The sequence below is a fragment of the Macaca thibetana genome, chromosome 12 (genome assembly GCF_024542745.1).
Source record: "Macaca thibetana thibetana isolate TM-01 chromosome 12, ASM2454274v1, whole genome shotgun sequence".
In the NCBI taxonomy this organism is placed as follows: Eukaryota; Metazoa; Chordata; class Mammalia; order Primates; family Cercopithecidae; genus Macaca; species Macaca thibetana.
In genome coordinates, this window is record NC_065589.1 from 76,612,505 (window position 1) to 76,627,244 (window position 14,740).

The 14,740-nt window shown below is 35.5% G+C and overlaps 1 protein-coding gene and 1 long non-coding RNA gene across 3 annotated transcripts in view; one reads left to right on the top strand and one right to left on the bottom strand.

Moving 5' to 3' along the window:
* Positions 1-14,740, top strand: part of SCN9A (sodium voltage-gated channel alpha subunit 9) — a 187,827-nt gene that overhangs the window by 103,142 nt on the left and 69,945 nt on the right. Inside the window, exons 12-17 of the mRNA XM_050752508.1 lie at positions 385-756; positions 3,424-3,553; positions 4,643-4,881; positions 6,934-7,107; positions 7,911-8,267; positions 13,080-13,556. Of these exons, the coding sequence (XP_050608465.1) occupies positions 385-756; positions 3,424-3,553; positions 4,643-4,881; positions 6,934-7,107; positions 7,911-8,267; positions 13,080-13,556 (1,749 nt within the window). The remainder of the gene's footprint in view (positions 1-384; positions 757-3,423; positions 3,554-4,642; positions 4,882-6,933; positions 7,108-7,910; positions 8,268-13,079; positions 13,557-14,740) is intronic.
* Positions 8,079-14,740, bottom strand: part of LOC126933047 (uncharacterized) — a 135,915-nt gene continuing 129,253 nt past the window's right edge. For both annotated transcript variants that reach the window (XR_007718402.1, XR_007718401.1), the window contains one exon: positions 8,079-8,162. This is a non-coding gene — a long non-coding RNA (uncharacterized LOC126933047). The remainder of the gene's footprint in view (positions 8,163-14,740) is intronic.

The window sequence follows — 14,740 nt, forward strand, 5'->3', positions numbered from 1 at the left end:
TTTTTGTGAAGCTTGGGGATTGATATATAAAAAAGTGAATGACCGGTAACAATACTAAGTTCTTTTTTTAAATGATATATTCTGTGCAGCAAAATGAATGGCATTAAAAGAAAGGAGCAGTAACTCTAGACCAGAATATTAGAGAGCTGTACAGCAACAAATAATTTACCTGGTCCTGAAAGGATGAGTTCTGCAAATCATTTCATCCCTTCAGTGGAATAAGTTTTTTTTCTCACTGAATTGCTTTGTTTTTAAGTGTGTTTCTTTTAAGTCAGTACAGAGCCACCTGCCCTCAGGCCAGTGGGTTCAGTGGTATTTATATGAAGTATACTTCTATTAGTAGGTGCTTCAGCAAATACATGTTATTTTGTAATTTTTCTGCAGTCACCACTCAGCATTCGTGGCTCCTTGTTTTCTGCAAGGCGAAGCAGCAGAACAAGTCTTTTTAGTTTCAAAGGCCGAGGAAGAGATATAGGATCTGAGACTGAATTTGCCGATGATGAGCACAGCATTTTTGGAGACAATGAGAGCAGAAGGGGCTCACTGTTTGTGCCCCACAGACCCCAGGAGCGACGCAGCAGTAACATCAGCCAAGCCAGTAGGTCCCCACCAATACTGCCGGTGAACGGGAAAATGCACAGTGCTGTGGACTGCAACGGTGTGGTCTCCCTGGTTGATGGACGCTCAGCCCTCATGCTCCCCAATGGACAGCTTCTGCCAGAGGTGATAATAGATAAGGCAACTTCTGATGACAGCGTAAGGACGTTTTACATAGCTCAGGCATGGCTGGGCCCTTGTTCCTGCATCAGTCGGTCTCTCTGCTGGAGGGCCTTCTCTCTGGTCTTGTGAATGGCTCTGCATTTTGCAATACTTTTTCTATAGAAACACACCTTTGATTCATTACCTTAATCCTCATTCTATGTGTTGTAGGCATCTAACTCAAAGATAAAATCCCATTTTTGTAAAAAGGTACTTGTCTATTAATTTTATAATTGAAGATTATAAATAATCTATTTAGAGAACAATTTATGAAAGATAAATATATAGATAGATATCAGCACAGAAAATGCAATGATAATGCTGATATTAGTTAATAATAGATCCCATTTCTATGAAGAAATTTGGATTACTTGCCAGCTACTGCTATCTTTTTCAGGTCACAGCTTAATATGTACCTATTCCAAGGAATTTCAAGAAATCTTATTTGAGTTGTTAGTAACAGCAAACACGTATTTAGTATTTACGACAACCCCATGAGATGACATATTATTATCTCTGCTTTACAAATGGGAAAATTGAGGCATGGGGAAATAAAGCAACTTACCCCAATGTACTTAGGTAATAAACGGTAGCTCTGAAGTTGAAACAGAGGCTGTCTGTTTCAGAGCTTGTACTCTTAGCCACCCACTCTGCTCTCTCTCCAATGTGCAGTAGAACGCTTACCTTGAAAAAATTTAGAATGACTATGTCTTAGGTCCTCTACATAAATGAAACATAACTGTTTTCCTTTTTAAAAAATATTTCATCAGGAGTTTGTGAATCAAAACAAAATATCTGAAATGCAAGCATTGATACAAACAAACATAAAAGCAAAACAACAATTTTACAGCAGTTCCAAAGGTCTAGGAGTCACTGAGTGGTTAGAGAAAGGTGTCTGATTAGGCTTGAAAGTGAGCTCTTTCTCATTCCTGGAGTTTCCAGGATATCTCTTTAGCCCACTCACTATGCTATGCTGCATTACTAATGTCAGCAAGGGCTTTGACTAGCCCAATAAGCTTCAAACATATGCTACATGCTTATATATTTATATTTGCAGACAGTGTAGTATTTTAAATGAGAATAAAGTTCCATCAAATCCATGCCACACATATATTTCAATTTGAATAAATGCATGTGCTTTTAGGTAACATGTGACCTCATTGTGTGCATGATACAGCTTAAGCCCTTCTCTCAAGGTATTTTTCCTTATTGAATGAGCATGTTAAATTTCTGTGGAATCTAACTTTGGTTGCATTTTGTTTTTCAATTATGTGTGTAGTATGTAAAATATTATATAATTTATATCAGATTTGGAGATTATTTCACATTTTTTAATGAAGTTTCTTCATTTAAGAGTTTTTTAACCATAAAAAATCAGTATCACAATAAATCCTAAAGTGAAAACTAGAAAACTAGGGAAATTAGTGGATACTTATAAGATACAATCATAATACAATAAACATAAAATTGTGGCACAATATATGGTTTATATGAAAACACTGCATAACAAATAATGTCATCTCTATACCTGAAACATATCTACATGGAAAAGAATTTGTTTAATCTGACAAATTCTTATTTCACAGACTATAGCACAGAAAACATGGTTTCAAGACTTTTCAAAAAGTTGACTTTTTACAGAGATCTCTCAAATGGGTGTGTCTGTTCACATACACATATATGTATAATACACCCATGCACATATTTATGACTGTATGTGTTTTGTTATACCACATACATGTATGACTATACCTATACAACTATACAACTTTACAAATCTAGAAATAGATATTTATATATTTAAATATATGTATTTAAAATATATACCACATACCACACACAAGCAGACAAACATGATCTAGGGTTGTATAGTTTTTTGTGTATATATGTGTGTGTGAGTATGTGTGTGTATTTCTGGCCTGCACGGAATCAACATAGTGTTTTAAATTTGAATTAATTTTCAAGTTTTACAAATAAGACATTTTCTCACAAAAATAAATATACTTGGTATGCATGAATTCATATTTTTGCATGGCAACAATTTCTAGAGCTGAAAGAGTGGTCACCTGTTTCAGATGTAGCTTGCATTCTCCATTTCACTAATTGTTCTTTTCAAACTGAGTCATTGATCATCATGTACTCTGCTCAGTTCATGAGGTCTTCCTTGGCAGTAAGAGACAAGCATTACAGTAGTTTCATTAATGTTGTTTCCTCAATACAAAGTAATTCCAGAAATTTATCAGAGAACACTGAGATTCTACCCCTTTAGACAGCACTACAGCACTTTAACTGTTTTCATGTAGGACTCTCACATGATAAAACTATCTGAATAAATTGGACACCCAGAAAGGTAGAGAGGTGATGATAGTGATGTAACAAAAAAGCAGCTAGCTTTATTATTTATCTCCTAAATATTAATTCCTTTAATCCTCACAAGAATATGAAGCAAGTACTATGATTATCCCCATTTTACCAATAATAAAACTGAGACAGTTAAGTAACTCTCCTGTGATATACAGCCAGTAAGTAGCGGAGCCATAATTTGAACCCAGCAATCTAAGCTCTACTTTTAATTACTCACCACAGCTATATAAGCAAGATTTTATCTTATACCTACAATTTATTAGGATTCTGTTCTTAAGACGTTAATTGATCTTTTTTTAGGGCACAACCAATCAAATACACAAGAAAAGGCGTTGTAGTTCCTATCTCCTTTCAGAGGATATGCTGAATGATCCTAACCTCAGACAGAGAGCAATGAGTAGAGCAAGCATATTAACAAACACTGTGGAAGGTATGTAATAATCTTCTTTTTACCGGACAGATTCTTAAATAAAATTAACATAAATCTGGTCAACCTTAAATAGACATGTGAAATTCTTAGCAATAATTCAGAGGCCATAAAATAGGTTTAAATGATGGTAAAGATAACCAATGGATATTGATGGAATTGGTTTTATGTGCTTAAAAATTGATAAAGTTATTTGCTCTTAAACACACACATTGATAACATGGCAAAAATGACTTTGCAAAAATGAAAAAGAAAACCACAAAGACAGATGTTGGGTGATCTGACCTTTCAAAGACAAGTGATTTGATGGTAATTGATGCAGAAAACAAGGTTAACCCAGAGCTATGTGATTTTGTCCCTATCCAATCTTACAAATTACATATTCGCTCAAATTTGTCTCTTCTAATAAGCAAAGATAGTCAAAGGGTGACAACTTTACAAACTGTTCTGGCTTCTACCCTCTCCCCTGACAATGTGCCCCAGGTCCCACCTGGTCCCTGGTCTAACACTTCACCCCCACATTCCCATCATGGGAGCAGACAAAGTGTCTACCCATCCCCTGAATGAATGATGAGAAGTAAATGGGCTGGCTAATGGTGTGAAATGTCTATTTCATGAGTCCTCCATAAATTATTTCTAGTTGCTTGGTTCTAGGATTGTTTTCACCCATGAACTATTACAGCAAGAGTTTTTTCTGGATAGAATAGTCTCGTCTTATTGTTGTCATGGGACTAAAAACACAGGTGAAAAATATGCATATTGGTGGAAAATATACATTTCTCTGTTAAGGAAACATTAGTTCTCCTGTTTACCATCACATGTTAGGTGCATTTTTCTCTGAAAGATGCCCACATATGTGCTTGCAGTCATTAATTTCACTTCCTTACCCTCACTTATGCTTCATCTAGGCAACAAACATGTCATAATAGACTTACGTAAGAGGCTATACTTTCATTGAAAACAATACTGTTAAATTTTCAAAATCTAAACTACAAACCCTGTTTCAATATTAGAGTGCCTCACTGATTTGTATCTGGTTAGGAGTGAAATATACAAATGGCTGACTCCATGTTCTCTGTTTTTTTCTCCCAGAACTTGAAGAGTCCAGACAAAAATGTCCACCTTGGTGGTACAGATTTGCACACAAATTCTTGATCTGGAATTGCTCTCCATATTGGATAAAATTCAAAAAGTGTATCTATTTTATTGTAATGGATCCTTTTGTAGATCTTGCAATTACCATTTGCATAGTTTTAAACACATTATTTATGGCTATGGAACATCACCCAATGACTGAGGAATTCAAAAATGTACTTGCTATAGGAAATTTGGTAAGTCTCTTATTGTGTGTTGCATAATCATAGTTTCTCTCTTTAGTTGTCATCACTGTCATTTCATATTTTTTTATGTCAGATGAAATTGCAGCCTCATAATTATGCATATCAAGAAGTTACCATATGAATGGATGCGTAGAGCCAAATTTCTGGTTATGTCTTTCAAAATAATTGCGCAGTAGTGTTGAGGTCTATAAATAACAATACTATTTCTATAAAAGGTTACCATCTTGGGAGTTGATAATGATTTTTTCTTCCAGCATATTTCTTGGGAGCAACACTTAACATTTTTGGTTCTTTCTTATACCTTCCTAATTACATTGCTGCTTTTTTGTAAGTACACATCTCACATATTTTCAGAAAACCTGTGGATGTATTGCTTTGACATAATAGTGGTGAAGTGTTTGGGTCCTCAGAGTCCCAAAGACCTGTGTTTGAATGCTGATTCTGCATTATATGAGTGATATGGCCTTGGACAACTATTTTAACTCCATATTATTTAATTTCATCATTTATAAAATAAAACTTCACTATAAAATGATAATTTTTATTTATAATATAATTATAACTATATTTCATTTATCATATTGTTAGGTGGATTAGTTTCTACTTATTAGCCTCGCATATAGTAAATACACAATAAATTAAAGCTATCATCACCATCAACATCATTATCATCAAAACTTCAAAAGCTTAATGAAACAAGCTTTAAAAACAACTATTTTGAGAAACCAAAATGGTTGAACTGGACATAGAAGTCTCAAGGATAGGTGAGAAAGTGATCAACAGGCTTCTAGAAGATATAAGATCCAATTAGGAAAACTGATGCCAGAGTGATCTCTAAAATGTACAGTGTTGGTCACACTAACTCATAGTAAACAAAGGGCCAGTTTTTGACTATGGATGTGAGGCACGCACCAGTTCATTTTTAGGGCTAGAGAATCCCAGCTTATGACTCTTCGTAAACCATGAATAACTCTGGGTATCTTTGTCAATGTCTACATAAGATAATTTTGCTTTTGCTGTGGTCCCAAACAAATTGATATTTGAAGACCAGAAGTTCTTTTCTGGGTCTGCTTTCTCTTCCAAATTGTCTACAAATATTCCCAGTTACAATGTTTTTCCCCATGTGCTCGCTGAGTTGGCATTCTTCTTCCCTTCTATTTATCTTTGGAAAAAGGCAGGAATATCTAGTTTCTAATTGTTGGTGGAGATCTGGATCATGCAAATAAGTACCTTCTCACTGAGATGACTACATCCCTGTGAACTCAGAAAGGATTTACCTGGTCACAGCTATTACCACAACCTCAAGTCCAGCTGCTCCCTGCCAATCGTCTTGATCCTGCATTATTTGAAAATTGACTCCTACAATTATAGACCTAAACATTTCCCTTAGAATCTTCTTTGATCAGATTCCTTGAGTCAAAGTGTACCCAAAGGATTCATTTCGGTGTTGCCTTTTTAAGTGAGTCCTTTGATACCAGTATCATGAATTAATGATATTTTGCAATGCACTTTTGTGTCAAAGCTTTAGAAGTCTTACTTTAGCTGCCATATTGTCAATTAAATACTTTTTTCTCATCTGCTGATAAATCTTTAAAGAGTGAGTCAACATGTTCTTTATTACTCTAACAGTAGTCAGATCAGAATTTTTTTTTTTTCTGGCTCAAAATTTCAGTATCAATTTATGTTTTCTTTTTATCTTCTTCCAGAACAACTTTTTGACCCACATAAATTCTTTGAAAACAGTGACTGTGTCAATTACCAAATGTTTTACTTTGCTGAAATTTTAATATGCTATTCTAAAACGCTCCGTAAAAATGATGAGCACTGACAGGACAGTTAGAGCTTCAACCTTTTGATACTTATATGGGTGCCAGGGAAGAGTGATACCTAGTTTATAGGACTAAGTTGATAAGAATATCCATTTATAAAGTATTTAGCAAACTGTCTGGAACACAGTAAATGCTAAGCAAACAGTGATTATTATCATTGTGTTGATTTACTATTTTCTAATATTAACAGAAAAACATTATATTTCTCACTTAGGTCTTTACTGGAATCTTTGCAGCTGAAATGGTATTAAAACTGATTGCCATGGATCCATATGAGTATTTCCAAGTAGGCTGGAATATTTTTGACAGCCTTATTGTGACTTTAAGTTTAGTGGAGCTCTTTCTAGCAGATGTGGAAGGACTGTCAGTTCTGCGATCATTCAGACTGGTAAACATAAACTAAGGTTGCCATTATATTCTATAATAAAGGGATATTTATTTGGTTTTGCATTATTACTTAAAACTTTTTGGAATTTGAATCAAAAGGCAAGATTATATCTTGATATCAAGTAAAATAAAATCCATTCATTGACAAATGCACTTAAAGAACTAAAACCACTTGAATATTTTTACAATTTTTGAGGACATGCTCAATTCTAATTTGAAGTACACACTAATATAATATAAATATTTTCTATTATATTCATATAGTACAATAATTTATTTCACAGTAAGAAGCTTATGGCTTACAGAATTTCAATGATTATATGTTCATAACTTTATGAATTTGGTAAAGATCAAATTGTTATCCCTCAAACAATTGTTGTCTGATCTTAACAATATAAAAACAAATAGAGACTTTTTAAAGCACATTTCTCTAATATGCTAGATTTTATCTAAATGTAAGCATGAAAAAATGTATAAAAGTATTAGAAAATAGAATTAAGGATAAATTATCAATTCTAAAAGAAATAATATCACAAATTATAAGAGATTTCCATAGCAATCCTGAACTAAAAGTACATACTTTCTTCATAATATCTGTTGTCATTTTTTGGGGCAAGTAGAACAAACTAACAGAAATATTGAAAATAGATGAAAATGAAAAGTAAGAATAGTTTATTTTAGCCAGATAATAATGACAATATTATAGGACTTAAAGTCAGCTTTAAACTTTGAACAAAAATCAAGATTGGAAACATTGAAAAAATTTTCATAATGATTAATATTAAACTTTATATTTGCTTTTAGCTCCGAGTCTTCAAGTTGGCAAAATCCTGGCCAACATTGAACATGCTGATTAAGATCATTGGTAACTCGGTAGGGGCTCTAGGTAACCTTACCTTAGTGTTGGCCATCATCGTCTTCATTTTTGCTGTGGTCGGCATGCAGCTCTTTGGTAAGAGCTACAAAGAATGTGTCTGCAAGATCAATGATGACTGTACACTCCCACGGTGGCACATGAACGACTTCTTCCACTCCTTCCTGATTGTGTTCCGCGTGCTGTGTGGAGAGTGGATAGAGACCATGTGGGACTGTATGGAGGTTGCTGGTCAAGCTATGTGCCTTATTGTTTACATGATGGTCATGGTCATTGGAAACCTGGTGGTATGTAACCAGATGTTCTTACATTTTAATTTCTCTGTGGAAATTATTTTGTGATGATGTGATCTATTATTTTTATAATTTTATAATTATATCTAAAGTCATTAATTACAACAGAATAGTGATAATTTTAATTCAAGAAAGAACAGGAAAGAGAACAAAATGTTGTTTTAGTTTCCCTAGCCAAATAATCCATATTTATATTTTTCAAAATCACTGCCTATTCATTTTAATGCAAAGCTTTCTATCTTTCTCTCTAATCTTGATAGTAATGGCATATGCTCTCTTGAAGCTATACTAATAAATAATATATAATTAAGTTAATAATAACAAAAATGAAGTTAATAATGGACCAAGGCAAATGAAAGGACTGGTCCCGCACCTTATAGCCATGTATAAGACTAGCCTCTATAGCAAGGATCAGCACCTATGCCCCACAGACCACAGCAAGTCCAGTGCCTGTTATTGTGCGGCCCTGGGAGCTAAGAATGATTTTTAAATTTTTAAGTGGTTAAAATAATCAAAAGAAGAATAAATGACACATGCACATTATATGAAATTCAAATTTTAGTGTTCATAAATTTTATTCAAACATGGGAGTGTTAATTCATTTACGTATCTTCCATGGCTGCTTTTACATTACAATGGCAGAGATGAATAGCTGCCATGGAAATCCTATGCCCAATAGCATCTAAAATATTTATCATTTGGCCCTTTACAGAAAAAGTTTTCCAACCACTGGCCTATAGCATCGCGTAGACATAGCAATTTGCCTATTTTTTGAATTAGTGTTTTCTTGACTTGTACTTCTTTTTATTTTTTTCTTCCTTATACTGATTGGTGAACACTTTCAAGCTTACAAGCAGGAGAAAATTGGGATAAGATGCTCTTCTATGAGCCACTCATCTCAATTCTCAAATCTGCCGTGTTGACTAGTCTCAGTTGGTCAGCTTGACATCAAATCTCTCATCAGGTATCCAGAAGGTGGGGTATGGTAACAGCCATATGGTAAGTGCCTTCACTTCCCACTGAGTTGAAAAAAGTTACTAAAATATTGTTGTCCTTGTAACCGCCATAAAAAAAAAGGACTCAGAAGTCAGGACAGAAACCTACATTCATCCAATCACACACTAAATGATACTGTGCCAGACATACACAAAGGCATTTATGCAGCACATATTCTGGATTTTTACTGCACAAAAAATACATATCATGGATTACCATTCTGTAATTGTTGATCACCCTCAAGTTGCAGTAATAAATGAGCTTTCTAGTTTTATACAGCCTTACAAATTCCTTCCAATATGGAATGAAATACACATTCTCTTTGTTTCTTCTTCTCAGTTTTGCATTTATAAGCTCCTATAGCAGGATTTGCTTGTGTATTTTCTTTTTCTTTTTTTTTTTTTTCTTTGAGATGGAGTCTCACTTTGTTGCCCAGGCTGGAGTGCAATGATGCAATCTCGGCTCGCCCCAACCTCCGCCTCCCGGGTTCAATAGGTTCACCTGCCTCAGCCTCCTGAGTAGCTGAGATTACAGGTGCATGCTACCATGCCAGCTAATTTTTGTATTTTTAGTAGAGGTGGGTTTTCATCATGTTGGCCAGGCTGGTCTCGAGCTCCTGACCTCAGGTGATCCAGCCTCCTTGGCTTCCCAATGTGCTGGAATTAGAAGCATGAGTCACCACGCCCAGCCGTGTACTTCTTCTTAAAAAATTTTGACATTAAAAAAAAAAATTTTTTTTTGACATAAAATCATGAAATTGGGACAGGTATAACTTGTGAAAACATGCCACATTAAAGCCAATGATCACAAATAATTTAAATGTTTATTATTTATTCAGGCAAATTCAAAGGGAAAGGCATTCCCTTGGCTCTCACTTTATCCACTCAATATTTTTCAGTATCTTCTCTGTGAAAAGAAAGGTATTTAGGTATAGTTTAGATAGGAAGGCATTGTTTAGGTATTATTTAGGGTGGAAAACCAAAACCAATTACCCATGATCTAATCGTTGTTTTTAAGATGCTTATTAGGACACAGAAAAGTGGTACACAAAAGATATCAGACAAGGAAGGAGTGATGAGTTCTACCAATGAGGTTAAAATAAAATGCTTTTGACACTTAAAAGAAAGAGTTTTAGATTGAGACTTAAGGGAGGTTTTTGAAGTGGGCCTTTGAAGAATGGATAATATCATATTTGATCCTGGACACTGGTGTGAGAGTTATGTTTTCCTTTGAATGACAATATAGATTTATAGTAAAAAACAGAGGAGATATATCAATGAGTGTTTCATTCATGTAGAATTAGTGTTAACTAACTCATATTGATATTCTTTAATTATTAATTATTGGCAATGAAAGTATACAGAAAAAAATTCATAAAGTTGATAACCAATTCTTGACTAATGAAGGAACTACCAATATCATAGAATTAAAATTTAAGGAAAAAAATATATTCCTGATATAGTCTTCCACATTAGAGTTATATGCTAAACTGGCTTCTCTTTTTTTATATTTCTCTAATTTATTGTTTCAGTCGTTTTATTGCCAATTAATTGAAATGGTTAAGGATCACAGGTTTAGGAAAACATTTGGAAAAACAGATTTTAGTCAGCTTGGGTCTATATCAGGAAACTTGTGAAGATCTTTAATCACAATGAGACTTTGAATCAAGTATACATTTTACTAATATTTCTTCTCTTGTTTAACATGATAATACAAGGATGATACAAATAGACTTTATTTTGATTTGTGATACCCACTAGGTTATAGAAATATTAGAGACTTAAGATTTTTGAAGGAAAGAAAGTTGTCACAGCAGCTGTTCTCAACGAAGTGAGAACCTCATGAGCCACCGCACCCTGTTAAGATGGTTTAACACTTGAATGGATTAAGGAGAATAAAGCAGTAAAATGGACCCTCAGATCCTCACCAATATTCCTATTAAAACAAATATACACAAATGTGTATTTCATAGTGAAATATACTTTTTCATTGACAAGTATTAAACTATTAAACCATTTCAGGGACTTTTTGCAATTATCAAAATTGTTCAGTATGATTCCCAGACCTCCCACCTCCAGAATTTTCTCTTAAATCAGACTTATTGAGATACAATTTTAACCTGCTCTCTTTACTTACATCTAAGAGAAATTTTTTTTTTTTTTTTTTTTTTTTTTTTTTTTTTTTTTTTTTTTTTTTTTTTTTTTTTTTTTCCGCGAGACGGAGTCTCACTGTCACCCAGGCTGGAGTGCAGTGGTGCGATCTCCGCTCACTACAAGCTCCGCCTCCCGGGTTCCCGCCATTCTCCTGCCTCAGCCTCCTGAGTAGCTGGGACTACAGGTGCCGCTACCACGCCCGGCTCATTTTGTGTATTTTTAGTAGAGACGGGTTTCACGGTGTTAGCCAGGATAGTCTCGATCTCCTGACCTCGTGATACACCCGCCTCGGCCTCCCAAAATGCTGGGATTACAGGCATGAGCCACCGCACCCGGCCCAGAAATTGTTTTAGGTATGACCAAAATGAGGGGTGAGTACCTTCTCTTCAGTTAGGTCTTACTTTGATTTTTCAAACATGAGGTAGATGATTTGGGCCATGAAAAGACTTACATCAAATGCCAATTCAATTTTCTTTTTTGTTTCCTGGGTAAAACAATGTTTAAATATAATTTACATGTTTCCTGCCCTCTGTGAACATTTTTTTTTCCATTTTTTTTGTTTGTTTGTTTGCTTGTTTGTTTGTTTTTGAGACGGAGTCTCGCTGTGTTGCCCAGGCTGAAGTGCAGTGGTGAGATCTCGGCTCACTGCAAGCTCCGCCTCCTGGGTTCATGCCATTCTCCTGCCTCAGCCTCCCGAGTAGCTGGGACTACAGGCGCCCGCCACCACGCCCAGCTAATTTTTGTATTTTTAGTAGAGACGGGGTTTCACTTTTTTAGCCAGGATGGTCTCGATCTCCTGACCTCGTGATCCACCCACCTCGACCTCCTAAAGTGCTGGGATTACAGGCGTGAGCCACCGGGCGCGGCCTTTTTTTTACAATGTTGAGTTCACCTGCACTTCTACTTCAGTGAGAAAAAAAAATAATTAACTCAAAAATAAGACTTTGTTTCAAGAGAATAGAAATTGTCCTGACCTTTTTTGTAATCTCTTCTGGGGCCAACATAATAGGCAATGAAGCCAGCCAATCATAATGCCATTATTGCATGTGAATCAGGTTCAGGGGGCAGGTCCTTTTCTGTGCTTTAAAAGTCACATTAAGTAGTATTCTAACATACTTCTTGGACAGAATATTTCATTACAGGAACTTTGTAAGTATTGTGTGTTTCATTTGTTGGAACAAGTGACATTTATCTTCTGGTAAAGTGAACAAAGATCTTTAGCACAATAGAAAATAGTCACAATCGTCTTGTTCTACTTGTTTCTCACAAGTAATAAAGAATGATAGATGAATGCTAGGAGAGTTTTTTGGGTTCATAAAAGGGAACTTGATTAAGGAACTACTGCTACAGAAATGAACTTAGAAATGACGTAATGAAAATGATGAGGGATCATTCTCTCTGCTCCCCATGGTAGTTCTTCCTGGGTATGGCTGATCCTCTGCTGCCAAGTCTGCTGGGGCTAGTCTAGGGATACAGTGATGAAGAGTCTACCCTCTCCTCTGTCTCTCTCATGTGGTCTTATCCGTGCGTGAAAAGGTGCAGAAATCTTCGTTGCTGGTTTGTATTGTGGCCTATATTCAGAAAAGTGTGCTTATTTTATTTTTTTTATATTTCCTGTCTCCCTATTTCTCTACCCCCTCTCCCCATCCTGATATAGGTCCTAAACCTATTTCTGGCCTTATTATTGAGTTCATTTAGTTCAGACAATCTTACAGCAATTGAAGAAGACCCTGATGCAAACAACCTCCAGATTGCAGTGACCAGAATTAAAAAGGGAATAAATTATGTGAAGCAAACCTTACGTGAATTTATTCTAAAAACATTTTCCAAGAAACCAAAGATTTCCAGGGAGATAAGACAAACAGAAGATCTGAATACTAAGAAGGAAAACTATATTTCTAACTATACACTTGCTGAAATGAGCAAAGGTCACAATTTCCTCAAGGAAAAAGATAAAATCAGTGGTTTTGGAAGCTGTGTGGACAAATACTTGATGGAAGACAGTGATGGTCAATCGTTTATTCACAATCCCAGCCTCACAGTGACTGTGCCAATTGCCCCTGGGGAATCCGATTTGGAAAATATGAATACTGAGGAACTTAGCAGTGATTCAGATAGTGAATACAGCAAAGTGGTAAGAATGCTTCATATACTTTGTGTTTCATGTTAACTATTAGTATGAAATGAATGAAAATTTCAGATTTCTGTTGCCATAAGTTCTTCTTAACGTTGCATATAGTGATGGATAGTTTTCTGTGCATGACTACACAACAGCTTCCTGAAGATTTATCTGGTAAAGTTTAGTTACTAGTTCTTAATAATTGATTTAATCTTACTTAGCTGTATGAGAAAGCACCAGGTATCTTTGAGCCTTCCCATTCTTCATCCCATGTTGCCTGTCAGTTGCAAAGTTACACACAGTCTCCCTCCACAGTGCCTGTTTGAATCCACCTCTCCTTTTCATCACCTTTCCTTTGTCCTCACTATTTTTTGCCTAAACCATTTCAAGCAGAGTCTTGACTGATGCCTCTGCTTCCATTTTGCATTTACTCTAGTTTACTTATTTGATTAATTTCACTCACGCAGATTCAGTCCTAATCATTTCACTGCCATGATGTATCCATGATCTGCAAAATCTCTCTCTCTCTTTTTTCTTTTATTCTCCTTTTTAAAAAAAAAAAAATGGAGATAAGTCTCACTCTGTTGCCCAGGTTGGAGTGCAGTGGTGCTATCATAGCTTACTGCAACCTTGAACTCCTGGGCTCAATGATCCCCCTACCTGCACCTCCTGAGTAGATGGGACTATACGCCCATGCCACAACACCCAGCTAATGTTTTTTAAAAAAAAGTTTGTAGAGACAAGGTTTCACTATTTTTCCCAGGCTGGTCTCAAACTACTGGATTAAGGCAATTCTTCAATCTTTGTTCCCAGTTGCTGAGATTACAGGAATGAGCCACCACACCTGGCTATCCCCAAAGTCTCTTGAATTATGTATTGTGCACAAAGCCTTCACACTATGGCCCTAACCAGCTTTGACCAGCTGTATCTCCTAGTGCTCACCTGAAGATTTGTACCTGTACCAAACCAATTTCCTTTTAGGCCATAAACACTGTCCACACTTTGCTTGGGATTTCCTTCTCCAGTCAAAATCCTTCAAGGCATCACCCTTGTATTTATCATTTATTAAATTGTTAATACTTAAATCACAGTTGGGTAAAGGTTAAATGAATTAACACATTAATACATGTAAAACATTTAGAACCATACTCAACATTCTCAAAATGTTACTCATTTCATCCCTCCTAATTTCTTCCCAA